This window comes from Microcaecilia unicolor, chromosome 11, assembly GCF_901765095.1.
Source record: "Microcaecilia unicolor chromosome 11, aMicUni1.1, whole genome shotgun sequence".
NCBI lineage: Eukaryota > Metazoa > Chordata > Amphibia > Gymnophiona > Siphonopidae > Microcaecilia > Microcaecilia unicolor.
In genome coordinates this window covers 71,419,302-71,446,339 of record NC_044041.1, presented here as the reverse complement: position 1 = coordinate 71,446,339, position 27,038 = coordinate 71,419,302, and the positions used below count along the sequence as shown (strand labels likewise).

Here is a 27,038-nt window from a genome sequence, read left to right as displayed (position 1 = left end):
TTTATTTGCCATTTTTCCTGTTTCAACATCCATTCAGGTAAATTTCAGATGACCTACACCAGTCTGTAAATGTTTGCTTGTGGAGAAGTAGTATGCTGACAAGGCAGATCAAAACATATTTTTTGATGTTTTTCTTAGTAATTCAAGAAGGAAAACAAATAAAAAGATTACCCAGAAAGAAGGGGGGTAACGAAAACAGCAGGAGCAGCTCAGCCCTGGTAGACCACAAAGCAGGTTACACTGAGCTCTCCTATTGTGTCTGATCACTGTCCACAAATCCCTCCATGTCAGTGCTTGGCAGCCAAAACCTTATAAAGAAGGAAAGGCTGTTAATGTGCTGTTGAGATGAGCTGGAATTCATGTGACACAACCAGCCAAGGTACTTGAGGACCAACAGTTTTTTTCCCCCCAAATGATAGATGCTTCAGTTTCCCAGGCTCAAGCCTGAATGCAGCTCTGGTGATGTGCTCAAGAGCAAGCAATGTGAAACCAGACAACAGGACCTCTCTCGTTACAAGAGAAATCTTCCACAATTTCCAGCATCATCACAAAGGAAATTTGTAATAGCTGTTAGCAGGGGTGGCCCAAGGCGAGATGCCACCCGAGGCAGGGCTGAGATGCAACCCCCTCCCCCCATCGGGCCAAGTTGTGGCACCTCCCCATTTCCTTCCTCCACCCCATTCCCCGATTTTACCTTCTTTTTATGTTTTTTAAAAGCCGGCAGTGGCAGTCATTCCCATATATTGCCCTGCTGCTGGCACCGGCCTCTTCTCTACTGCAGCCGCCTCTGAGGAAACAGGAAGTTACAACAGAGAGGCGGCCGCAGTAAAAGGAAGAGGTGGGTGCCAGTGGCAAGGTAGCATACGGCAATCACTGCTGCTGCCAGCTTTTAAAAAACGTAAAAAGAAGGTAAAATTGGGGAATGGGGTGGAGGAAGGAAGGAGGGAGATGCCACTCCTAAAAAGAGTGCCATTCATGGTAGAAAATGGAAAACACACACACACTCAGAGCAAAGTGTGAAATCCTGTACTCTCCCAATACTGATCTGTCTGCTAAGGATATTCTCCTGGATTGCTCTTTCACAGACCCAACACTGTCCCCCTATTCCTCCAGGGAAACACCTCACTGTGGGGTCCTTTTACCAAGCTGCGGGAAAAAGGGCCCCGTGCTAGCGGCAGGGGCTGTATTTCCCGCACGCCAGGGCCCTTTTTACCGCAGCGGAGAAAAAAGCCCCCAGATACACATGGCCATGCGGTAAGAGAACTCTAACCACCACCCATTGAAGTGGCAATAAGGGCTCCCGTGCTAACTGGCGGTAACCGTGCAGTGCGCGGCGATGCCCGATTACCGCCGGGTTATTGCCATACAAGCCATTCCCAGGGGTTTTCTTTCTCCCTCAGAAATGGCGCGTGCTCGGTGTGGGACTACTGCCGGCGGCTGCGTTGGGCTGGTGGTAGTCCCGGAAGCGCGAGCAGTAAGCCCACATTGGTCTTACCGCCACTCTGTAAAAGGGCCCCTGTACCAGGAAACAAGTTCTTACTAGTACTCACATCAGACATGGTGAAAAGCCTTCAAATGCCGAAAAATCAAATACTAACTGTATTTTACAAGACCTCTACCTCGCACCCCCAGCCGCCTGCATTTACATGTCCTTTGCCTCCCACTTTCAGCCTCCTGTATTTGCAGGCCTGAACTAGGTGTGAACAAGCCGCTGATGTTTCAGCAGGTTGGACTTATGGTTGAAGGCCCTGGAGCAATCTTTGCAGCGGAACTGCCTCTCGTTCTGATGGGATCGCTTGTGCTGCTGGAAGGTGGAAAAATGGGTGAAGCTCTTCCCACACTCCTGGCACCTGAAGGGCTTTTCTCCTGTATGGATGCGTTGATGCTCTCTCAACGAAGCTTCCCACTTGAACCTTTTGTGACACTCTTTGCAAGGAAAGGGCTTCTCCTCTGTATGAATGCGCAGGTGCTTGATCAAGCAGGAACTGCGTTTGAAGCTTTTGCTACAAAAGTGACACTGAAAAGGAGAGTCATCTGAGTGCACTTTCTGATGCTTGGTGACATCACCAGCCAGCTTGAACCGCTTGTCACAGATCTTGCAGTGGTGAGGGCGTGTGTCAGAGTGCACAAGCCGGTGTTTGATGAGGTCTGCACAGCGAGTGAAGCTCTTGCCACAGCTCTCACATTCGTAGGGTTTCTCCCCTGTATGGACACGCTGGTGCTCACAGAAGCTGGACAAGTGTTTGAAGTCTTTCTTACAAATGTCACAATGGAAGATACCCAGATCAGGGGGTGGAGGTCGACTATACTGCTTTCCTTTCCAACCCACTTGTTTGCACCTCCTCTGTGTGGATATTTTGTGAGAACTAACACTGCTTTCCACAGAGCTGGCCATTACTGCATCTGAAAGAAAGAGTGGTTTAAGAAGCCAGAATTAGCACATTGTTAATGTGTTGTTATACAGCCACTGAACAAAACAGCGTAAAACAAATCTTGTGTTCATAAGGTCACTTCCTACAGGGCCTATCTCAACAAGAAATGTGGAGCGGTGAAAAAAATTCAGGATCAAAACTGAACCAAATAAAGAGGGCCCTGGCTTAACTCCAGTGGAATGCAACATAGCCAATCACAGTGTGGATAACATAGAGGCATATTTTCAAAGCACTTTGCCTTCCAAAGTTCTATAGGTTTCTATAGAACTTTGGAAGGCTAAGTGCTTTGAAAATGAGCCCCATAGTAACATAGTAGATGACGGCAGAAAAAGACCTGCACGGTCCATCTAGTCTGCCCAACAATTTAAACTCATATGTGCTACTTTATGTGTATACCTGACCTTGATTTGTTTCTGCCATTTTCAGGGCACAGACCATAGAAGTCTGCCCAGAACAAGGCCCACCCCCCCCCAACCACCAGCCCCACCTCCCCCATCTCGGCTAAGCTTCTGAGGATCCCTTCCTTCAGAACAGGATTCCTTTATGTTTATCCCACGCATTTTTGAATTCCGTTACCGGTATGTGGACTATTTGTGGCTCAAAAACAAAGGCAGGCAAATATCTTTCAACCAGGAAGATCAAAGGTCTGCAATGGACAATATATGATTATTTCAGAGCCATTGAAAGTGGGAAGGAGAAGCATCTTAATACTTCTCCAACATTAAGATGAATTAAAAGTAGGGTTCAGGGTATTGTTGTTATCATAAGGCTATTTTTAAAGCCTTCCATGCAGGCTAATTACTGTCTTTGTATATTTTATGGATGTTATTTTGTGATCTGTTTATATTCTGTTCTAAATTTCAAGAAATGAAATGAAAATGAATGAAATGTATCCAGGAAAACAGGCTGCCTGAAAATTGCACCCATCAATCAGGATAAAAAGCAAGCATAGGGTTTTCCATCACACCTACTTTTAGCTGGAATGCTAGGAGGCATTCCTGTGGGTCTATGTTTGGCAGGTTCTGAAAATAACACTCAGAAACTAAAACTTTAAATCTACAAGCATTAGTTGTCAAAACATTTAACTGCACTAATTGCAGGTGCAAGTCAGTGAGTACTCCATAACACTTTTCAAAGTGGAATGGAACAGCAGGCTAACATCCAGGGTTCAGATTCTACTTCTCTCACTAATTGTTCCTTTCTCCATAGACTAGAAGATCTTCTAGCCAAACAGGTTAAGTGGCGTCACGCTCTGAAAATTCTAGAATAACCTACTGAGAATGTCCCTAACTTCACTCCCCTAATGTCCTCACTACACATATTGCAATATCACGCCCCCTCCTCAGTTTCTTTTTGTCCGTGGTTGCGGAAAGACCCAAGTTGTGTTTCAAGTCCCTTCAGTTTTATTTTCTTCTTTACCATTAGGGAGTTTAATTTTGCAGCTCTCATTTTTGATATGTCTGTCAACAAGCCAGGTTTTTTTTTTATTTATATGAAGTCTTTATTGAAAAAAAAAGAACAATTGTCCAACAAAACATAACAGGAATGGACCTTATATGTTACATAAAATGTCATACCACATAGCATAAGCAACACACTAATCAGTACAGAACACACAAACCCCGCATTGCCAGCCCAGTAAGCCCAGACCCGTATACTGGCTTGCCACTGTACATGAACAAACAAAGCCTCCAACACTTCAATCTTTATAGAACTTTTACAATATAGAACACCCAACCCCCTAACCCACCTCTCCCCCCCTTACCCCCCCTCCCTATTTGGACTTGCACAACTAGTACTCATATCACTCTGCAGGTTTTGTAGTTATGAGAAAAGGATCAGTTATGAGAAAAGGATCCCAGGTTGAGTGCCACCTACTGAGTTGGTTACACCTCTCAGCTATTAACTTTGCCATCTCACAGACGTACCCCAGTTTCTTAAGCCACCGAGCTAATGGTGGGACTGCAGGGTGTTTCCAGCATGCCACTATGACAATTCTAGCCGCACATGTGGCATAACGTAAAAGGTGATATTGAGCGGGGGAGAATCCCACCACTTTTGCTGAGAAGAGAAAGACTGTGGGGTGCCACGGAACAGGGCTTCCCAGCCACACCTGCAATCTGCTGCGGACCGCTTTCCAGAAAGCCCTGATTTTCCTACAGTTCCACCAAACATGCCCCATAGAACCCTTAACCCCACAACCCCTCCAGCACAACCCCGACAACGCTGGGTAAATGCGCTGGAGGCGATCAGGTGACATATACCACCTAAATAGGACTTTAATGGCATTCTCCTTAAAAGGAACATGAGACGACACCTTCGCCGCATCCCTCTCAATCCTCTCCCATACCACCTCCTCCACCTCCATGCCCAACTCCCGCTGCCAACTCCTCCTATGAAGAGTGTATCGAGGTGCTTGCTGTATGATAACATTGTGGAGGCGTGATATCAGTCCACTGATCGTTTCCGTTCCCTCACAAAGGTGCTCTAGTACTGACTGTTCCCTAAGCATCACTTCCCGGACTGCCCATGTTTTAAGGAAATGATGCAATTGAAGGTAGGCATATTCATCAGTCTCCACTACTGAGAATTTATCTCGGGCTTCTGGGTATGACATAAGAGACTCCCCCTCAAACAGTTGTCCCCACGTTCGCAGCCCTCCCTCATACCACCTAGTAAACGTACCTCTCTCTGTTCCCGGGTAAAACAATGGGTTGTACGCAATAGGGGACAGGCGAGACAGTGTGCACCGATGATGTGGAAAAAGACTATCCCAGTTGGCTAGAGTAGTATATATAGAAGGACACAGGCCCTCCCCCAATGACCTGAGGGAGCTCGGAAGCCACATAATGGCCCCTAGGGACCTATCACCCACAGTAAATTGCTGTATATGCACCCAATGCCTATCGGGATGGCCCTGAAACCAGTCCACTGCCGCACGCGCCTGCACTGCCCGATAGTACCAATTCAGGTTAGGGACCCCGAGCCCTCCCCGATTCCTTGCCTGATATAAGAAGGCCCGCGCTAATCTCGGCCTCTTGCCTGCCCATATAAAGCGCACAATACGATCTTGTAGTGCAGCTAAGAACTTGCGGGGCATCTCGATTGGGAGGGCCTGAAATAAATACAGCAGGCGCGGCAGGACATTCATTTTAACTGCAGCTATACGACCGAACCAGGAAAGTTCCAAGTCTCCCCACCTTTCCATGTCCTCTGTAAGTGCCCAGGCCATTCCCTTATAGTTAGCTGAAAAAAGGTCTGAAAGCTTGGCCGTTATGTTCACCCCCAAATATCGAAGGCTCTTATTAGCCCACCGAAAAGCGTACAAGGACTTTAATTCTTCCACCGTTTCCATAGAGAGCGACACGTTTAAGGCTTCAGATTTCAACATATTCACTCGAAACCCTGATACTACCGAGTACTCCTCAATGTCCCGCAAGAGCACAGGAAATGTGGTCAAAGGCCGAGGGACAAAGAGCAGCACATCATCAGCAAATAAAGACAATTTATGCTCCCTCCCCGCTATCGTAATGTCAGTAATCCCCGGATTTGATCTGACTCTAGAGGCAAATGGTTCCATCACCATAGCGAACAACAGCGGAGAGAGGACACGCCTGCCTAGTACCTCTATGTAAGGTAAACAAATCAGAATTCCCCCCGTTCACTCTAATGCATGCTTTTGGTGAGCTATAGAATGCTTGAATCCACCCTCGGAACTGTGGCCCAATCCCAAATGTCTCCAGAACATTGTAAATGGCCAATGCACCCTATCAAAAGCCTTTTCGGCATCTAGACTAAGGAAACACAGAGGCCTTCTAAATCTTTTAGCCAAATATATAATATCTACAACTCGCCTTGTGTTATCCATTGCCTTTCTGTGTGGAACAAAGCCTACCTGATCTGGATGAATGATCATGGGAAGCAGAGGGACCAGTCTGTTAGCCAGAACCTTAGCTAATATTTTAATGTCTGCGTTTAATACCGATATGGGGCAATAAGAGCCACACTCTAAGGGCTCTTTATTTGGTTTTGGTAGCACAGCTATCCAGGCCTCAAGCATAGAAGGAGGTAAGGACTCCCCCTTCCCAATTTGATTGAACAAGTCTGCCAAAAGTGGAGCTAGTTCCGGGATAAATTTCTTATAAAATTCGTTAGGGAGCCCATCCAACCCTGGGGACTTACAAGATGGTAAATTCTGGATAGCCTTTTGGATTTCAATTGGAGTAACTGGCGCATCTAGAGTTGCTCGCTGTTGGTTTGTCAAGGATGCTAGCTCACTCTGCGCTAAATAGTCTGCGATGAATTCTGCAGAGGGATTAATCTCCTGATCATATAGCTCCTGGTAAAATTCATTAAAACGCCTTCGTATAGCCTCTGAGGTGTTAAGCATATCTCCCGCACCACCCCGGACCTGAGTTACTGCCTTCTCCACCTTCTGTTTTCGCAGCCGTATGGCCAAAAGACGGCCTGCCTTATTAGTGAATTCATAGGAACGAACTTTCGTTCTTCATTGGAGCTGGCATAGGTGCTCTGAATAGATAGAATCCAGCTGGATTCGCTGGCTGCGCAGCTCCTCCAGGACTTCCTGAGAGCCACACGCCTTGTGCCTTTCTTCTAGTTTCTGAATCCTATCCAAACATTGAGCCAATTGATGCCTACGGACCTTGGCTTGCTGACTGGCCAATTGCAGAAAGTAGCCTCTAGACACGGCCTTCATAGCGTCCCACACTGTACTGAGGGGAGGGCCCAACTCCATATTCAACTCCAAATACTCCTTTAACACTTTCCTACATCCCTCCACAACCTCCCTTTCTTGCAGCACATTTGCATTGAGCGTCCACCTCTTATCTTTATGATCTGTCTTAATATTGGGCAGTGTAACCCAGACCGGCGCATGGTCCGATAGTGTCACACTGCCAATACCTGCGCTCAGACCTCTTTCTACGAGGGCTACATCAAGAAAAATATAATCGATTCGTGAGTATGAGGCATGCACTGCAGAAAAGAATGTATAATCTCTCACATGTGCATGACCCAGCCTCCAAACATCGAGAGTTCCCAAGGAGTGAGCCAGAGAACCTAAAGCCAAAGAATCCTTGTTCCCTATGTGCTGAGCAGACCCAGATCTATCTAATTTCGTATCCATGACCCCATTGAAATCTCCCCCCAAAATGATGGACCCCTGGGCAAATGTAGCTAAAAGGTTCTTTACCTTGGTGTAGAAAGCTCCCTGGTGGTCATTTGGTGCATATATAGAGGCTATTGTTATGTCAACGTGATCTATAATGATATGTAAAAACAAGAAACGCCCACCTTGGTCCCTCTTGATTTTCACTATTTGGACTGATATCATCTTATGGAACAACACCGCCACACCGCACCTCTTAGAGCCATCTGCAGGGGAGGCAAAATAGGCCCTAGGGTAGTTAGGATGGGAGAGGAGTCTCTCATGCCGCCGGCGAAGGTGCGTCTCCTGCAACATTACTATATGAGGCTTCAGCTGCTGAAACTCCTTAAAGAGTTTTTGCCTTTTTTGAGGCACATTAAGTCCTTTTACATTATAGGATAAGACCTTTAAGTCCGTACTCATTTCAAGTGATCAAAACAAAAACAATACAAGCTAAGGTGAACACTACATACCAATCCATTACAAATGTCTGCAAACCCCTATTCCCCAAATGTGCAAGTCCCGCCCCTCCATCCCTACTCCCCGCCCCCTCCCCCCACCCTCCCCTAATCCTTCATCCCCCAACATCCAGCCACCACCCAGAGGGGGCTAACCCCCTAGATGGGAAACAGAGAAAGTACCCCACTGTGCTCCTGACAACCCAGCTCCCCCGCCCCCCTCCCCCAGCCATCTCCCCACTACCACCATTCCCTAAGTCCTTCTTCACACAGTCAGCCTAGGAATAGGTCAAAAACACTCCCCGTCTCCCCTCATGTTCCCGCATCCCCCCTATTATACCCTCCCTCCGTCTCTCAAGCATAACCCTCACATCCTATAGCATCTCCCCGTACAAATTCCCCCTCTCTTCCAAACAGTTTTACATGCAGAGAAAAACCTTCCTCTAACATAACATTCCAGGGATAACTGAAAACATAGCAATTCTTTAGTACTCTAAACTCGTTATCCCCGATTTACCACAAAGGTGTCCATTGTCCCAGTGATCTCCACAGAAGCACTGTACTCAAATTGCAGACCCCAACGAGACTGCTTCGCCCCGGTTCAGGTTCCCTCTGCCACTACTCCCTGCTTCGGGTTACTTCGCTTAGTAGACTCAGGGATCCGCTGCCATTTTTGGAACTTCACTTTAGTTGCAGGTGCCACCGCTCCCAGAGGTGCCTTTGAGGTCACTAATCCAGCCGCATGCAGGGACGCCCAGGCCTCGGCGAGTGAGCTAACTCTGTGCTTGGCTCCCTTAATTGTGAAGTTTACTGAGAAAGGGAAACCCCATCTATAGGTGATATGCTCTTTTATTAAAACATCCAGAGCCGGTTTCAGTTGACGCCTCTGTTGCAGGGTGAACTGTGAAAGATCTTGGAAAACAGTTATTTTAGCTCCCCCAAATTCCAGGTCCTGTTTCTTCCGGGCACAAGCAAGTATTTGCTCTTTAACTTCATACTTGTAGAAACGGACAATTACATCCCGCGGTCTGTTCTCCTGCCGCTGACCTAAGGCTCTGTGTGCCCTGTCCAGCTCTATTGCCACTGTTGCTGCCGCCTCGGTCCCCAGTAAGTTAGTGCAAAGAGTTTGCAAAATTTGGTTAACATCCTCCGTTTCACCACCTTCAGGAACTCCGCGAAATCGGAGATTGTTTCTCCTACCCCGATTTTCGAGGTCGTCCAATTTATAATTTAGCTCCCTCGTTTTTTGATCCAGCTCCTGTAAGTGCACCGCATGTGCATTCAGAGAGTCCGCATGCTCTTCCAGCCGCAGTTCCACGTCTTCCACTCGTCCCCCCAACTCCCGAAGGTCCGAGCTCAATACCTCCATCCGGTCCAGTATTTCTTCTTTAAATTTTTGAATGTCGCCCTGGATACCGAAGAGGAGCTTTCGAAGCTCGCCAGAGACGCCCTTTTTGGCGGGCGCCCTCCGTGATTCTGCTAACGATAGCGCCGAGTCAGAGTCTGATAGCAAGGCCTGCGCCATTGCCTCGTGGCGCTTCGGCGTCTTGCTAGGCCCTCCTCCTGCGGACTTCTCAGGGTCTTTATTTCGCCCCGTATGCGCTTTGCTCATGGCGATACAAGATAAGTAACCTCCAAGGATGCGTTGCAGGCTGTCCAGTATCGCTGATGGCTGCTAATTATTGCTTTTTGTAGCTGTGGGAAGCGGGAGCTATCGAGCTAAGCTGCCATTGCCAGCTGTGACGTCACTTCCTCTCCAACAAGCCAGGTTTTAAAAGCTGCACCTCACTGAATCAGAATCCTTCCCAGGTTCCATTTGAGTTACTTCAGCTCCTCACATGTTTTCTACAGCAGCACGAACCTATGAAAGGTGCATCAGACGCAACTGACCAATCACACAATACTACTGCTTTCAATCCATCAGCAGCTCCAATACTTTCTCGTCAGCAGCAAACCTCAAACAGTCAAAACTCTTGGTCAGTTTCTTCTTCATGTTCTAAAGATCTGAATAGGCTTACACCAACTCCTGTATCATCACTTATGTTCTCAGAGGCTTTCCCGTCCTCAGTCTCTAAGTCCTCAAAAGTTAGATCAGACTAAAACAACCTCTGTCAATCAATCTCCACGAAAGATACACAATTCTCTCTGGAAGAGGCTCCATATTCAAAATTTCTGGTCAAACTGGCTCAGACTTTCAATTTAACACTTCCTTCCCAAACCACTCAATCACATGAAAAGAGATCGGTCAATAAATATTTGAACACTGCAAAAGGAAAGTATTGCTTTGCCTGTTGCCCAAGTTCTGCAGGACCATCATAAAATGCTCTGGATGACCCCATATTCTACACAACCCACACAGCAAGCGTTAGAGAATAAATACAAGGTAGAAGATGTTCTTGGACAAGGCAAACAGCTTGCTCACGCATCCCTAGTAGTTAAGTCTGCAATGTGTAAGAACAAGATGCAAAACGTTTTTACTAATCATCCACCACCAAAAGATCTTAAGTGTATGGATGTTATGGCACAGAGATCTTTTCAGTCTGCAATGCTTTCTTCACGTATATCAGTGCACACTTTCCATTATGTGGAGTACCTTTACACAATAATGAATGATCTTGCAAAATTATAGGTTGTCATACCACAGGACAATACCCAGTTCCTCCATAATATTGAGACTAATCTGGGAGATTGCTTGAAGCAGATGATTCGAGCAGCCCATGACAACTATGATACTTCTATGAGAGGGGCAAGCTAATGCCACTGCCATGAGATGACTTACATGGTTGCAAGCATCCGCATTGGGAGAGGATGACTTTGAGAAGTTGTCAGATGCCTGTGTTCAGGAGACTCCATATTTGGAGACAAGTTGAAGGAGTTAATTGAGGAAATCCGAGAAGACTGAACTACATTAGATACGTTAAGAGAAGGATAAACATCAACTTGCTAAATTCAACTGTAAAAGACTTCCTTATTACTCGTCACATCCAAGGTTTCAGCAGCATAAACCTTACTCAAATCCAAGATCTTCACATAATTTGAAAGCAGGATGTCAACGGCTGCAATACCAACTGACAGTCAACAGAGATAAACGAAGTCAGAAGCCTGTTACTCAAAACCATGTGAAATTGCCCTCAAGTTTTTGACACTGCCTGACTACTCGACATTCCTGTGGGAGGCAGAATTCAGAGATTGTATGCTGTTTGGCTAAATATCACAACAGACAAGTGGATTTTAAAAATCATTCAGGTTGGTTACAAACTCAATTTTCTTCAATGACCACTTCTCAAACAACTACCATTTTTCCGGCTTCCAACACACCAAGACCATCTGTTACAGCAGGAGGTTCACAGGTTACTTGTAGCCCATACCATCAAAATAGTCCCACTCTCACAGAGAAACAAAGGATTTTATTTCAAATATTTCCTGAATAAAAAAAAGGATGATGGTTCACTGACGATTCTGAACCTTCGCAGGTTGAACAAGTATATCTGGAAAGAAAAATTTTGCATGAATACTCTTGCCACAATTCTTCCATTCCTCCAACAAAATGTTTGGCTCACATCATTGGATCTGCAGGATGAGTACCTACACACTCCTATCCATCCATCATCCAGAAGCTACCTCCATTTCATGGTCCCGATGCAGCGATTGGAGTTCATCGGAGCAGACCTAATATCCACAATAGCATTAGCAAGATTACCAATGTCATGCACAACAATAATTATTCTACAGCTGATACAACTTACAACCGCCAAGACTCTCTTGGTGCACCTGGAACGTATGACCTCAACAGTAAATGTCATTTCACTTGCACACATTTATATGTGCCCTCTGCAGTGGTATTTGAAAGTATGGTGGATTCAGTACCTCCACTCATTGTCAGCCAGAATTTTCCTTACTGCACAGATCAAAAAATTCTTTGGAATGGTGGACACACCCAAGCAACCTTCTGCATGGAGCAACTTTCCAAAAACCACATCCAACCAAAGTTTTGACAACAGATGTTTCCAAGACAGGTTTGAAAGCGCACCGTGACAGTTATTCTACTCAGTGGATGTGATCTTCTCAGGCGTCCACCTGCTCTATAAATCTAATAGAACTTCAAACAATCAGATTAGCCATTCAGACTTTTCAGTCAGGCCTACATCATCATGTCATACAGGTGCGCACAGACAACCAAGTTGTGATGTATTATGTGAACAAGCAGGGCGAAACAAGCTCTCTCACTCTCTGTCACAAAGCACTCCTGCTTTGGAAGTTAGTCCTTTCGCTGCAGTCAATCTGTATGCATCCCCCTAGAACACAAAGGGGCTCATTTTCAAAGCACTTAGCCTTACAAAGTTCCATAGTAACCTATGGAACTTTGTAAGGCTAAGTGCTTTGAAAATACGCCTCTTCAAGTGTCACAAATTCTGTTCAAGGTGGCCCAGTCAGAGGTGGGTAGCAAAAGATGTGTTCTTGATTCAATGGACAAACAATCTTCTTTATGCATTTTCTCCAATTCCGTTAATCCCAAGGATTAGGGTTACCAAATGGCTCCAGAAAAAGGACAGATTGAGCCAGTCTAGGTTTTACTTCCATTGCTTTCAATGGAAGCAAAACCCGGACTGGATCAATGTGTCCTCCTTTTTCTGGAGCCATAGGGTAACCTTACCAAGGATGTTACAGAAGGCAATACAAAGCAAAGCAACCTTGATTCTCATAGCTCCATACTGGCCCAGGCAGTCTTGGTTCCCAGTGCTCAGGAACCTGGCCATTTTTCCTCCAGAGTTTTTACCACAAACTCCAGACTTGCTAACACAAAAGCAGGGCACTCTATTGCATCCAAATCTTCACACTCTCCATCTAACAGCTTGGTTCTCAAAGGGATCTCGCTAATTCAGTCTTTTCACAGTCAGTTTTAAATGTTCTGCTAGCCTCTGGAAAGGATTCCACTAGGCATTCATATGCGGTGAAGTGGCACCATTTCACTAACTGGTGTACACCACAACACTTGGATCCCATCTCGTGTTCCATGCCAACAATTTTAGACTACTTTCTACACCTTTGAGACAGCGGCTTAGCAAGTTCTTCTCTCAGAGTACATTTAGCAGCTGTTTCCATCTTCCATGCTCCTATCATCAGACACCCTATAAGTAGGCATTTCATGAAGGGCTTGCTCCATCTACGACCACCAACACAGACTCCGCCTGTGATTTGGGATCTTAACTTGGTCCTCAATGAGCTGACAGGTCCACCTTTTGAGCCAATGCAGTCCGCAGATTTAAAAGTTGTTACCTGGAAGACTATTTTTCTTCTCACAATCACCTCTAACAGACGTACTGGAGAAATTCAGGCTTTATCCTATTATCCTCCATATGCACAGATATTACACAAAAAAAGTGATATTACACCCACATCCTAAATTTCTTCCAAAAGTTGTCTACCCTTTTCATATAAATCAAACTATTATTCTACCAATGTTCTTCCCACCTCATCACCACACTGCAAGACAAGAAAGTCTGCACATGCTACACTGTGCCCGAGAACTGCTTCTCCGGACAGACCTTCTCAGTTGTTTCCGTCTCTTTGTCTTCGGCGCAGCATCCAGTTTCAAAACATATCCTATCGGGGTGGGCTGCATATTGCAAACATTTCTGCTATACAAAACAGCACCATCATGATGCAGCAAGCATTCTGCAATTACAGTCCACAAGCTTCAGGCTATGGCAACTTCTACAGCACATCTCCACAGAGCCTCATTACTGGACATTTGCAGAGCAGCAATGTGGATATCTGTGCACATGCTTACTAAACACTACTACATTGATGCTGCTTCTGTTGCTGACTCAAGTTTCAGGCAGAGAGTGCTCACTTCCAGTCTATCGAATGACAACTTGCCAACTCCTCCAGACACAGGTATCAGTCATTACTTCTTTCCTTCCTTATGTTTCATACTGAATGTTATTTATTGCCTGTTACCTGTGTGGCTACAAGATCTTCTAGTCCACGGAGAAAAAAAGAGCTGCTGACCTGAAACAGTAGTTCTCCATGGACAGAAGATCTTCTAAACACACAGACCCTCCCTCCCTTCCCAGAGTTGTCATTTGCTTTTTCACTAAACTGAGGAGGGGGGTGTGATATTACAGTATATGTTGTGAGGGCAGTAGGGCAGGAAGTTAGTTAGGGACATGCTCAATAAGCTATTCTAGAATGTTCAGAGCTTGATGAAGGACCAGGTCAGTCACATCACCTGTGTGGCTAAAAGATCTTCTTTCCACGGAGAACTACCACTACAGGTAAGCATCTCTTTATATATATATATATATCCTCCATTGCTGTATAAGCAACAAATTTGTATCCTTCATTGCTGAGCATGTGTTTGGGAAGGCAAGTCTTTAAATCCAACCTAAATCAAAAAGTACCACCAATGAACTATAACTGATGTCTTACTAGTGCAGTTTCCAGAATCTACGCAATTCAGATCTCGAGACCAGGGGTGTAGCTACGTGGGGCCATGGGGGCATGGGCCCCCATAGATTTGGCCCTGGCCCCCCTGCCGCCAACCCCTTCGACCCCCCCTCCCGCCGCCAACCCTCCCCCACCATCACCGTCACGTAACTTTGCTGGTGGGGGGTCTCCAACCCCCGTGAGCCGAAGTCCTCTTCTCAGGTGCGGCCGCGTTGCTGATCTGCAAGGGCAGGTTTCTGTTTCTGTGAGTGACGTCCTGCACGTTGTACGTTGTATGTGCAGGACGTCAGACTCACAGAAACAGAAGCCTGCCCTTGCAGATCTGCAACGCGGCCGCGCCTGATAAGAGGACTTTGGCTGGTGGGGGTTGGGGACCCCCGCCAGCAAAGGTACCCAACTGCAGTGGCAGGGGAGGTTTGGCGGTGAGAAGAGGGGGTTGAAAGGGTTGGCGCCGGAGGGGGTCAAGGGTGGTGGTGGTGGCGGGGGAGGGGGGTCAAAAATGGCGGCGAGGTTAAATTGGTGAGGGGGTCGGCGGCGCAGGGGGGGGGGCTAAAATGTGCCCCCTCACCTCGGGCTCTGGACCCCCCACCTGCCGAAGTCTGGCTACGCCCCTGCGAGACCACTTCAGGACCCTTCAAAACTCTCCCGTGTCTCAAAGAAAGTGTTAGGTAAAAAAAAGACGACTACCGTGTATCCAACAGATTATATGAATTTCCAAGAAATTAAAGAAAAAGAGAGAGAGAGTGCGGATGTGGGAGTCGAGGTTATGAGGCAGCTTGGACAGAGAAATCATATTAATTTGTTAATTCTGTTTAAGTTTGGTTCAGTCTTGCAAGTGGTAGAATGCCATCTGGTTTTAATTACTCAAATGTCTAGCTTTTGCTAGACTAGAGGTTAGAAAGGTCAGAGAGAAATGAAACTTTCTTTGTCCCTTTTTGAGTGATGGATTGTTCATAATAAATAAACCACATCTGGATGCCATTCTAAGTAAGGCATACTGGACAGTCTCGAAGGGATTAGCAAGTAGGCAGTTTTAAAAAGATTAGGCTGAATGCTGTTTAGAAGGAGATGGTTTAGATTTAAATAATTCTAGATAATTTAGATTTTGTCTTATAAGGAATTCTGATTTCTGCTTATTTTAAAATGTTTTATTCTGTTTAATTAATAAGTTCTATTTCTATGTAGAATATCTTTTCAATTCAGTGTTACATCTTTGTCTGACTTTCAAGTGAGATTTGTCTGCAGCTTAAGAGGTCATCATCTGGTTTGAATTATCCACAGTCCTACCTAGTTCTGTGTATGAAGCTAATAGGTGAAAGAGGTCAGGAAAAGTCAATTCTTCTCCTTGATGGATTATAGCTAAGTGTAGGACTGGTCTCCTGAAAGTAATAACAAACCATGTCTGTGTGCCATTAAGCAAGACTGGCCCCTTGGCCCCTTAATGAATGCCAGAGTCCAGTTAGCAGTTAGTATGAAGTTAGCTGGGAATCTGAGAATTTAATAATAATAAAATGCAGGAGACAGGTGCCACATTGTCTAGTTTGAGAGGCCCCAGGTCATAGGTCAGTTTAGGAAATATCTCAAACCTATGTAACTGATATTTTGAGTAAATGTGTAGAGATAATTAGTTCAAGACAGGGTAATCAATCTATTCTTTACCATCTGGTGAGAAAGGGGGGCTAGAGGGGTTTAGGACCCTATATAGATGAGAACAGAAGCAGCTTACGTTAGAGACAGGAGACACAAGACACAGAGAGCTGAAGGAGAGAACTAGCTCTGATGTCCTACTTTGTTTGCTGGCAAATAAAGAAGATTTCTCTCTCATTCTGGGTGTGTGGTGTTTGACTCCTGAAGTACCACAGATTCTGCTAACAATAGTGGTGATTCCTGCAACAGTTAGAGGGGTGTCCGTGCCTCTAGCACTTACCCGGAGAGTAGTAAAATAGCCACTGCCAACGTCGTCCACCGTAGAATATCTTTACCTGTGTTGGTGACCCCCGACCCTCGTCATGTACTTCCGGTGTTAGTGTCTGAAAGCCAGCCGTTCTACTTCCGGGATAGGAGCGGTGTCTCTTCTTCTTCCAAGTTGTTATGGCGCTGTCAGAAGCGGTTGGAATAAGGAGCTTGGAGAGATTCTCCCTCCCGGTATTAGGGCATTGAGACGGGAAGGGGACAGTCCGGACTGCATGATGGCGGCTTCTCCCGCTCTAAAGCTAGCGGAGAAGCGGCGACCGGTACCGGTGGCTGCAGCGGCGGTGGGGCCAGTCCCGGCCGGGGAGGCGGAGTTTCTGCGGCAGGTCGGGGTGACGGGCATGCTGAGAGAGGCCCTACTGACGGTGCTGGAGGCTAGGCCCGAGGAGCCGGTGGCTTTCCTGGCGGATTACTTCGAGAAGCTGGCGCTGAGCCGAGCGGAGGAGACTGGGGGAGAGGTGCCCGGGCCGCCCGCACTGCAGCAGCAGCGCCTGGATCGGGCTATCTGGTACCTGCGGCTTGCCCATTACTCGCAGAGGTGAGCGGGAAGGCTCCGCCGGGCTCTAATCCCCAGCTGTGGGCTTGACGCGCTCTTTATCACTCTTCCTCCCCCAGCCCCACTCCCCCCATATAAGCTTCTATTGTTTCAAGTTGAGACAGGTCTATGCACTGAACAGATATGGATGGCTCACTTACTGCCTTGTAGTATGTCATTCATTGTGTAATATAAAAACCGGACCCGCTGGATGTAAATTGTGCGACTTTAAAGAGAACGCACGGGACCTTCCAGATCCTGATTTGGTTTGAAGTCGTTAACTGTGCTCATTTTAATAGTTTACTAATACTTAATAGAACCTGGGGGATCCGTCAGATTATTTCTGCCACTTTAGGAGGATCCGGAATAAGATGCACGGATCATCTCCCAAGTTGCTTAGAATACTGGCTAACGTTAACGGCCATATGGTCAACAACGAAAGCAAAGCATAGGAGAATCTGGCAAATTATTCTTTTTAAAAGGAGCCGCTGGTGCATCAGGACAAGATACAGGGATACTCTGGATCCTTTTGGGTCCTGCCTCTTAAAAAAATCAATAATAATTTATCAGATCCTCTTCCGTGGTTCTATACCCTGGTTTCTCTTATAGATAATAGGGATTTTAGTTTCTTTATTATTTGCAATACCGCCCATTGTGCTCTGTTTGAGCGGTTTAGGATAGGAAAAAGAATGACAAAGTCAAAAGAAAACAGTGCGCTAAATGCTAGAGATGCTCATAGGAATATATGGGCATCTCTAGCGTTTAGCGCACACTTATTTTTAGAGTGCTAAAAATGCTAGCGTGCCTTTGTAAAAAAGAGCCCTCAGTGTTTTAAGTAACTTCATAGCAGACCTGGTGGAGGAGGACAGTTAGATCAGGCTACACTTGGGGGCTGATGCAGAAAGCTACTGCAAACAGAAGTGTACAGTTACCGTGAGGTATATGTGCACAATTCAGAAAGGGGTTCAAAGGATAAGTTAACTCATGTAGTACACATTGGTCCATACTATATTAAAATGAATGGTAATAAGGTCATTAAGTATTTCTCTACAATGCACACACCTAAACAGGAGATTTTAACATGTTCACAAGGTGACAAATTCACTGCCTAGTGTGAGGTAACATAGAAGTGTTAATTGAAAGCATTTTGTGCCAGCTTTTGGAATTTCCTGCCTTAAAAATGTTTTTGTTTTGCATCCATAGCAAGTACCTGCAACTTTAAAAGGCAGAATGGAAGTAACAGCTGTGCACAGAGGTTAAAAGCCACTTCACTGTGCACATGTCCAAAGAAAATAAAAGTACTAGCACAGTCTGTGCATAAATATTAGTCTTGTGAAAAGTATGTGGAAGAAATTTTTAGGAGGCTGATATGCACAGACTAACATGTGCAGATGTGCTGGCACTTTCATTTTCTTTGGACATGTGCACAGTTAAGCTGCCCTTACTACATCCTTTGTGCACAGGTGTCTGGCAGGCTTTCTTTGATTAACAGGCAAGTTCTGTGCTCTTTGAATTTGCATCGCATTAGCTTACTGCATCACTGTGAAATATTTTCTTGCTAATCTTGCAGCCACACAGTCATCAATATGCAGCTCTACTGTGTGGGTTTCTGCAGAGATAAAGAAATTTTACATTCCAATCAATTTTGTGTCATCAATTAGTTTTTTAACAGCTGATATGGCTGTTGGAACAGTTAGTTTAAACAATCAGTCTGTACAGTCAAAATAAAAACCTGCTAGTTTGGCAGATCATTTTTTTAAGGTAGAAATTTTGGATTCCAGAGGAACCAGTTAGTACTGCTGGGTTCCAAAGGGGTGTAGCTTCCCAGGGACAGCCTCCCTTATCTTTTCAATTTATATGCTTTTCTCCTTCTCTTATAATGGCCCAGAGAGCTTACAGTATGCCAAAATAACATTGAAATGCATGAAAACAAATTCAATAGCCTATATCAAACTACAAGGCCATAATCAACATCTGTTATCTCTGTGCTCCTGTTATATCCCTGTTTGCAGTAGGTGAAAAGTTGGAATTTCTGAGAGCTCCTTCCCTTTACACACAGCCCCACACATGGAACGCTTAGGTTGTTGAGGGGAAGGGAATAGACTGTTAATGATTTCCTCAATGAGGCTTACTAGGGAGCATAGTTCATTCTTTGATCCAGCCCTGAGTTTTCAACAACGTCACAGTCTCTGCAGCCCAAAATTAGGTTCTTGATTTGGGAGTCTAAGGAAAAAGCATTGACATATTGTACATGGGAGGAGCAATGGGGACTGGACTGCCTTTCAAATTGAGTTTTCCTTAAGGGAAAAATGGTAGTGAAACTCTGAAATTTACAGTAAAAGCTGGTTCTTTTCCTAATAGTGATTAATTTGATTCTCTATTAACTGTGAATTATTTCTTAAGTATGTTCTTTGAGATCATTTCTAAACACTTGTTCTATGTCTGTCCCCTAATTCTGTGCCAGAACAGGACTGCCTTTCATAACAATGTCAGCATGGCATATGAATGCCTAAGCATAGGTGTAAAGAAAAAAAGACCTGGTGTGAATGGGAGAATATACAGTGAAGTGCTGCGTAGGATCTGCAGAGAAGGCGAGGCCCCTGAAGATATTCTCTCTCTCTTGCTCAAGAAGATCCAGTGCCGGGACTATGAGGCAGTACCCTATGATGTATTCCGGTATAGCACACTGACCTGCTTTGTGCTGCTCGAGTTTATCTCCAAGGCCAACAGCCTCTATCATGTCCTTGATGATTCTGGCCAAGCAGACAAAAGAGTTTGCCAAGCTGTATTAGGTACTTTGGGAGAAGCAATCATGGCCAGTGATTTGTATGTTCCAACTAGTTACCTGGAAGCTGGCTCTAAACTTAGGCCAGATTGTTTAGCCTTGGCCATGGATAAGGCATTGCTAGCCAGGAGGCCTAGCTCCTCCATGAGTAGGAGAGAGTTTCTGAGTGAAGCAGCTGTTCTCTTTCTTACTAAAGTGAAACCCATTAATTGACTTTCTCTTCCCCATTAGAAAACATGATTGTTTCCTATTAATCGTTTGGACTAGCAAGGACACAGATCCACAAGCTTTACCAGGATTCAGAACCAGTTTGGATTTCATGGTTGGATCTACAACAAGGGCATTGTCTGTAGGCTTGCACCTCTCCTCCTGATGCCTCATACGTCACTTGGATGGCCAGTTTGAATGTTATATTCTTACCTGTTGTGCATATCCTAGCAATATTCAGCATACCTTTTTTTTCCCAGTACAGTAATCATGGCTGGAAGTTCCATTTTCAGTTTGTTCTGGTATATAGTTTTGAAATTTTTGTTTGGATGTATTGTGTGTATTTGTGTTGTGCTAGTACTTGTCTGGTTTTTTTTTACACTGCTCTGGTTAGAAAGATTGACTATATTAGTGGTATATAAGATTTGGAGGTTATGATACTTTATACAGGTGGTGTATTAGTACCCAAGCTCTCAAGACCACCAGCAACCTTTCCATCAGAGCTCCGCACAAGGAGCATGTGCAATTGCAACAGAATTTGTAGTAGGTCTCGTAACTTACAAACACCAGTTCTGTACAAAACCAATTTGGCTGCTAGAATGCTGCAGAACTGTCACTGTACTGTTTTGGCTGTAGACTGCAGTGTCATACAGTGATGTGTTACTGCTCTGATTCACATAAGTTTATTGGTATTACTTTGGCAACATGTGTAAAATTGTAAGACATTAAGGAGATAATTTTATAAAGCTTTTTCTGCATGTTTTGCACTTAAAAAATAGCTCTTAAACTATGCAGCCAACCAACAGGATAATGATGGAGCTATGGTCTGACCCCGTATGGCAATATATTCTTGAATGTGCAGGTGTAAGTACACAAGTCGAGATGGTGTTGCATACGTTTAGGTTCTGCACACACAGGCATTCTCAGGGGCCTATTTTGGGTGGAGTTATGAGATATGTGAGTATTTTATAAAATGTGTGGGTACATACATAGCGTATACATACGTGGGTGTAACTGTGTGAAAGGATTTATGCACTAGGGTGGCTGGTTCTGTGTGCCAGTTCTATAAAGGCAAGTTAGTATCGATTTTGCCTTTGTAAAATAGACAATGTTTTGAACACTCCCCATACCTATCCTTTTTATTCTTTCCAACCCTATGGAAATTGGAGAGAATTATACATAAGGGATTGAGACTGTGTCTGTCTTGCTGGGGGCAAAATAGTTCTCCAGAAATTTAATGGAATGGGATGAAACATGGGAGGGGGGGGGGGGGAGTAAAATGACACAAAAATGGGCCAAATTGGTCTGAAATAAACCAGCCCAGAAACAACTGTCCAGTGCATTTCTAGGGCAGAAGGTCTGGGGACAAAATAACTCTTCCAAAAACTTGTAATGGAAGTGGATGGCATGTGGGGAAAAACTGGCAAAAAAAAAAGGAGAACTTTCAAAATGGGCCACATCAGTTCAAGGATTCCAGGGACGTAAGCACCCTCCCTCCCCCCCCCCCCCCCCCCAATTCTACAATGCATCCCTGTGGGCGAAGGAGTTCCAGTTGCTGTAGCATAGAAACTTACATTCAGTGAAAGACAGTAGTTGGGTTTCCTCCTTTCAAATTGCCATTTCCCTATTCTCTACGCCCCGCAACCCTTAAAACAACTCCCACAAACTGCCACACCCATAAAACAAGCCCCTACAGACTGGCCCACTACCAAACATTATCCTCCCTCAACTGTACAACCACTCTGCAAACTGCCCCTTCTCCCTCCCCCGCCATTTTACCCCAACAGACAACACATGCAGTATGTGTGCACACACAGGTTGGAAAGAATATCATGAGCCATTCTGTGCATACATATCCCACTAGTAAAAGGTTAAAAACTGTTGTTTTCTGATGGCTTAGAAAACACAAGTGCAATGGCCACAAGTGGGACAGAAAAAACAATATGCAGATCCAATTTAGAAAGCAGAGTTTATTGACTGAGAGATTCGGCAAGCTGCCTGTGTCGGGGTTGCAGAAATCAAAAGTTAATCTCATCCAAAATATAAGAACCTAATAGATTATATTACTGTACTCTTCACTGACAGAAGACAAGCAGAAGGAAATGAACTTAAAATGAATTAAGGAGTTTCTCCATCCTGTCTAACATACCAACTTTACATTTTATACATTTAGATACAGTCTAATGGTTATCCCCTTCCACACTAACCAACTCCTCCACTCCAGTGAACCCTGAAGAGAAATGGACACACTTCCTGAGAACAAACCAAATCATTGACCCCCTTTCCCCCCCACCTCCTTTTGTAAGGAGGGAAGGATGAAAGACAAAGACTGACAAGTGCAGAGAGAGGGTTGTCCTGCTGCTTTTCTTGGTTTGGGAAGTTTGTTAATAGAGAAGTGGGATTTCATTAAAGGATAAAAATGCACTGCCTGAGGAATGCCTATTGAATGTGTATATTGTAAACCACCTGTTATCATAATAAAGGAATCTGCTCTATGGAGCCTTGTTGTTGGTCTTAACAGTCTGTCAGTATCCCCCTCCTCCCTTCTTCTCAGTTGATACTACTAAGTTGTATAATTTATCACATTTCCTGCATTTGGCTTATATCAGCTGTGGCCAAATCCACTGATGGCCAAGAGGTTCTCAACCCAGTCCTTGGGACACACCCACTCAGTCAGGTTTTCAGAATACCCACCGTGACTATGCATGACTGAGGGGAGGGTTTGAGAACCATTGCTGAGGCCCCCATGACTTACTGCATTCTGGTAAGCGGTAGCCACAATGACTATAGTAGCACACAGCTTTGTTCCAAAGGATATAAAAACAAATAAATAAACTTTCGCCCTGCCGTTCAATCAGAGGCAGAAAGTTAGAGATTCTATAAATGGCACTCAAAAATGGGCGCCAGAAAAGAAAGGTGCCAAGTGTGATGTCTATAAAGGGCATGTACCCTTTCTAGAATTCCCCCACCCTTTCAGTACCAGACTTATGCCTGCTGAAACCTGATGTAAATGCTGGCGCCTTAGGTGGGCATGCTGACCTATTCCGTAACAACATGTGCAACTATTTGGAACACGCCTATGCCCCTCCCATGACCACGTTCCATGGGATTTGTACGCCAAGCCTTATAGAATGGCGCTTATCCTAATAGGTGCCAATTAATGTTAATAACTGGTTGTCTGTGACCAGTTGTGCGCACATCTCACGATTGCACCTAAATCAGGGAACCGTATAGAGAATCCAGGGAATACTGTATGTGGGGGGGGGGGGGGGGGCATGGATTTGATAAACTGCCTTCCTGGGGTACTAGGGACAGGTAAAGATCTGTCAGGATGGATAACTGGAAAAGGTATTCTGCTGTTATTTGTGCAACACAGTCCAAGTTTTTTCTCTTCAACATTTTTTAGTGCCTTGATCATTGTTGATCTCAACTGTTCTTGATATTTTGAGGGCAAGGAGCCTAGGTATGCAGAGCTTCCCAGTTCCAGGAGGGAGATTTTTGGCCAGTCCTGGATTTCTGATGGCCTCAACATGATGCATTATGGGACCTGCAGCATTTATTTCAATGAGTGAAAATCAGAGACAACTACCACACTGCTTTGGAAATTAAGTTTTAAAATCAGTCTCCTGGAACTGGGTAACCTGACAGCTGTAGGTATGCTGCCCTATAAGTTTCACAGTGTTAATGGAGCCTACTAGGATCAGTGTATTTCACTGCTGTACCACTGAGCAAGATACAAGTTTAAAAGGTTGTGGAACAGATTTCTGTGCTTTTAGCAGTCTGTCAGTATCCCTTCCTCCCTAGGGTTAGTGCATCGTCCTCAGTAGTACATCAGTGAAATACAAGTTTAAAAGCTTGTGTAATAGATCTTGTTTAGACAAGCTTTTATACTTATATCTTCCTCAGTGATACAGCAGTGAAATACCCTGATCCTGTCAGGCACCAATAACACTGTGAAACTATTATAGGGCAGCATACCTAGGCTCCTTGCCCTCAAAATCTATCAACCATGATCAAGGCACTACAAAATGTGACAGAAATAACAGCAGAATACTACATTTTTTTTTCCTCTTCAATCACTATGCCCCTCATTCTATATATAGGGTGTGCGCAGTTATAGAACAGCACCAGTTTCATGTGAAACTCAAGGCAATAGTTTAACAAGCATTAAATGGCACCGATACACAGTTGCAGGTGTAACTGCTGACCCTGTTCTATAATCCTAGCATGCAGCTGCAAAGGGGGCATTGGCCTGGGTAGGTCACATATAGATATGTGCAAAATTTATAGAATGCTGTAGGTTGCATGCATAAGTACCAACATTTAAGCGTGCGCATTTCCACCAGCTATAGGCCCACTGCTGCTGACTTATGCTAGTATTCTATAATGCAGGCATGGGCAACCTCAGTCCCTGGGGGCCGCAGCACAGTCGGGTTTTCAGAATTTCTCCAATGAATAGGTATGAGATCTATTTGCATGTATTGCCTCCATTGTATGCAAATAGATCTCATGCCTATTCACTGGTGAAATCCTGAAAATCCAACTGGATTGAGAACCGAGATTGCCACCCCTGCTATAATGGAATCTAGGCACCCAGATGCTGTTACAGAATACTAGCTCAGGCCTTCTCAACCCAGTCCTCAGGACACACCATTTCCCATCGGTTTTTCAGGAAATCCACAGTGAATATGTATGAGAAAGATTGGAATGCACTTCCTCCCTGGTATGCAAATCTATCTCGGGCATATTCGTTGTGGATATCCTGAAAACCCCATGGAACTTGGTGTGCCCCAAGGACTGGGTTGAGAAGCCCTGTACTAGTTCAACACTCATTATTTTAGAACCCTTTCTAGAACTGCCTCTTGTCTACCATCAAGTTACTAACTTTCAGCCTGTGATTAGCAGGTTGAAAATTAATACGTTTTTGATATGATTTTATATTCTTTGGAACAAAGCTCTGTTAATTATAATTACAGTGACCCATTGTTTCCTAAGTTGGTCCTGGAGTACTCCTTTGCCAGTCAGGTTTTATGCATGACAGACCTTTCTGTACAATGGAAGCAGTGTATGCAAATCAGTCTCATGCATATTCTGTGTGGATAACCTGAAAACCTGACTGGCAAGGGGGTACTCCAGGACCACCTTGGGGAAACACTGCAAGTTACATTCCCTTGCCAGAATGCAGTGTCAAGGGGCCGCATTAATGGTTCTCAGCCCAATCCTCTGGCTATACTCAACCAGTCAGGTTTTCAGGATACCCACAGTGACTATACATGAGAGATCTGTGTGCAAGGGAGGTAATGCAATCACATTTATCTCGTGTATACTGTGGATATCCTAAAAGCATGACTGGCTGGGTGAGCCCCAAGGACTGGGTTGAGAACCACTGATCTAAAGAATGTTAAAAACTTTGAACTAAAATTTCAGTGTATCTTCAGACAAAAAAAAAAAGAGGTACTGTTTTATGCCTCTGCATGGAGCCCCATTTTATTTTACTAAGGTGCACTAACAGATTTAGTGTGTGCTAAATGATAAGATGCCCATAGGAATATAACGGGCTTATCATTTAGCACACACTACATTGGAACATGCTAAATCCATTAACACAGCTTAGTAAAAGGACCCCTAAAGTAAGCTTTTTCTTGATAAGCTCTAGTTGTAATAGCCAACCTCTATTTAGAACCAAGAATCAGCAGCAAAGATAATGTAGTAAACTCTCTTTGCATATATCTGAGGGTCACAGTCAAACACAAGTCAATGCTGCTACTTTTGGTTTATACCAGAGACTGTACCAAAAATCTGTTTGAACTGTGTCCTCAATCTTTTTAAAATTCTGACAACCATTGTACATTAAATGATTTTCTTTCAACTTCCATAAACGTTAACATCTACAAAATCTTTGGTCAAAATTATGGTTTCCGTGACCGTGAAAATAAAAACAAGCTTTCAAAGAATTTTTTTCAACATCAGAACACTTTTCTGAATCTAAATCACTGCTTAGAGAACAGGCAACAAAAAACAAAAAGAACCCTCAAGGTGAACTAAACAGCTCACAAAATCTTTGCGTTACAAATTATAAAAGAAATATATACAAATAAGTGTCGGAGCAATACTTCAAACAGAAAAATAAGGGCAGGACAATCAGAGGGTAAAAATAACAAAAGTGCTCAATTTGCATGTGGGAAAAACACACATACAAAAATTAATATACTCAATAATATATACAAAAGCTTATTATCAAGAAACGTTTAGTAAAATTGCTTTTCTCTTGTATTTTTTGATGGCCCCATTTATGCATTTGTTTTTTAGACTTAACTTTCACCTTTTAATTACTCACTGTGATTTATGTAGAAACATGATTCATTTCCTAAGAAAAGCAAGAGAAGTCTATGCAGGCAGTAGGAGTTCAACATCTTAAAATCTGGAGCCAGATGATGTATATTTTTAATTAATGATATCAGTATTAATAATACATCTAAAATGATTAATGCTAAAGTAAACATTCTGAAAACGCAGCTTAATATCCCATTGGCAGTGCTGTACACCACAATGCACAACGCCCCAGTCCAGCTTGTGTGCCTTTGCCTGGGGGTTGATACTGTGGAAGCAGGGACCTTGATCCCTGAGTGATGTGTAATGGGTGCCAAATGGACCTGAGGTCTCTGGCAGTTACCAACTGAAGGCTCAGCTTTCCCTGTTATGGCAGTGATTATGATTGGAGAGACACTGATTGGACTAGATGGGAAGCTATGGGGTAGAGAAAGCTAGGCCTAGAATAAAGCTCTTGAACATATGACCCATTATTATTAACACATAAAGTATCTTTTATGAACATGAGAATAACTTACTTGATTGTGACTCATCTTGAGACTGGATTTGCAAATGGTAATTAAATCTAAATCCAAATAAGATGCTACTCAAAATCTTTTGGTGAGTCCGTCACATTCCCAGGTCAATTCTCATTTACCCAACATTGTTTGTTACGGCTCCTTCTTTCTGGAATTTGCTTCTGCTATATATTTGCTTGGAGACC

General features: G+C 44.3%; 2 protein-coding genes across 3 annotated transcripts; one reads left to right on the top strand and one right to left on the bottom strand.

Annotated features, from left to right (window-relative positions):
- Nucleotides 1-1,300: 1,300 nt before the first annotated feature.
- On the bottom strand, nt 1,301-16,578 carry LOC115479455 (zinc finger protein 271-like). 2 transcript variants are annotated; one of them, XM_030217364.1, is made up of 2 exons: nt 16,490-16,578; nt 1,301-2,403 (listed from the first exon to the last, which is right to left on the bottom strand). In XM_030217364.1, the coding sequence occupies exon 2, from the start codon at nt 2,393-2,395 to the stop codon at nt 1,694-1,696; it is 702 nt and encodes a 233-aa protein (XP_030073224.1). In that variant the 5' UTR covers nt 2,396-2,403; nt 16,490-16,578; the 3' UTR covers nt 1,301-1,693. The 2 variants fall into 2 exon arrangements, with proteins under 2 accessions (XP_030073224.1, XP_030073223.1); XM_030217363.1 differs by lacking the exon at nt 16,490-16,578 and adding an exon at nt 7,746-7,797.
- Nucleotides 16,566-21,921, top strand: TPGS1 (tubulin polyglutamylase complex subunit 1). Its single transcript, XM_030217362.1, has 2 exons — nt 16,566-17,016; nt 19,483-21,921. Exons 1-2 carry the CDS (start codon nt 16,694-16,696, stop codon nt 20,009-20,011), a joined length of 852 nt encoding a protein of 283 aa, XP_030073222.1. The 5' UTR covers nt 16,566-16,693; the 3' UTR covers nt 20,012-21,921.
- The last annotated feature ends 5,117 nt before the right edge of the window (nt 21,922-27,038 follow it).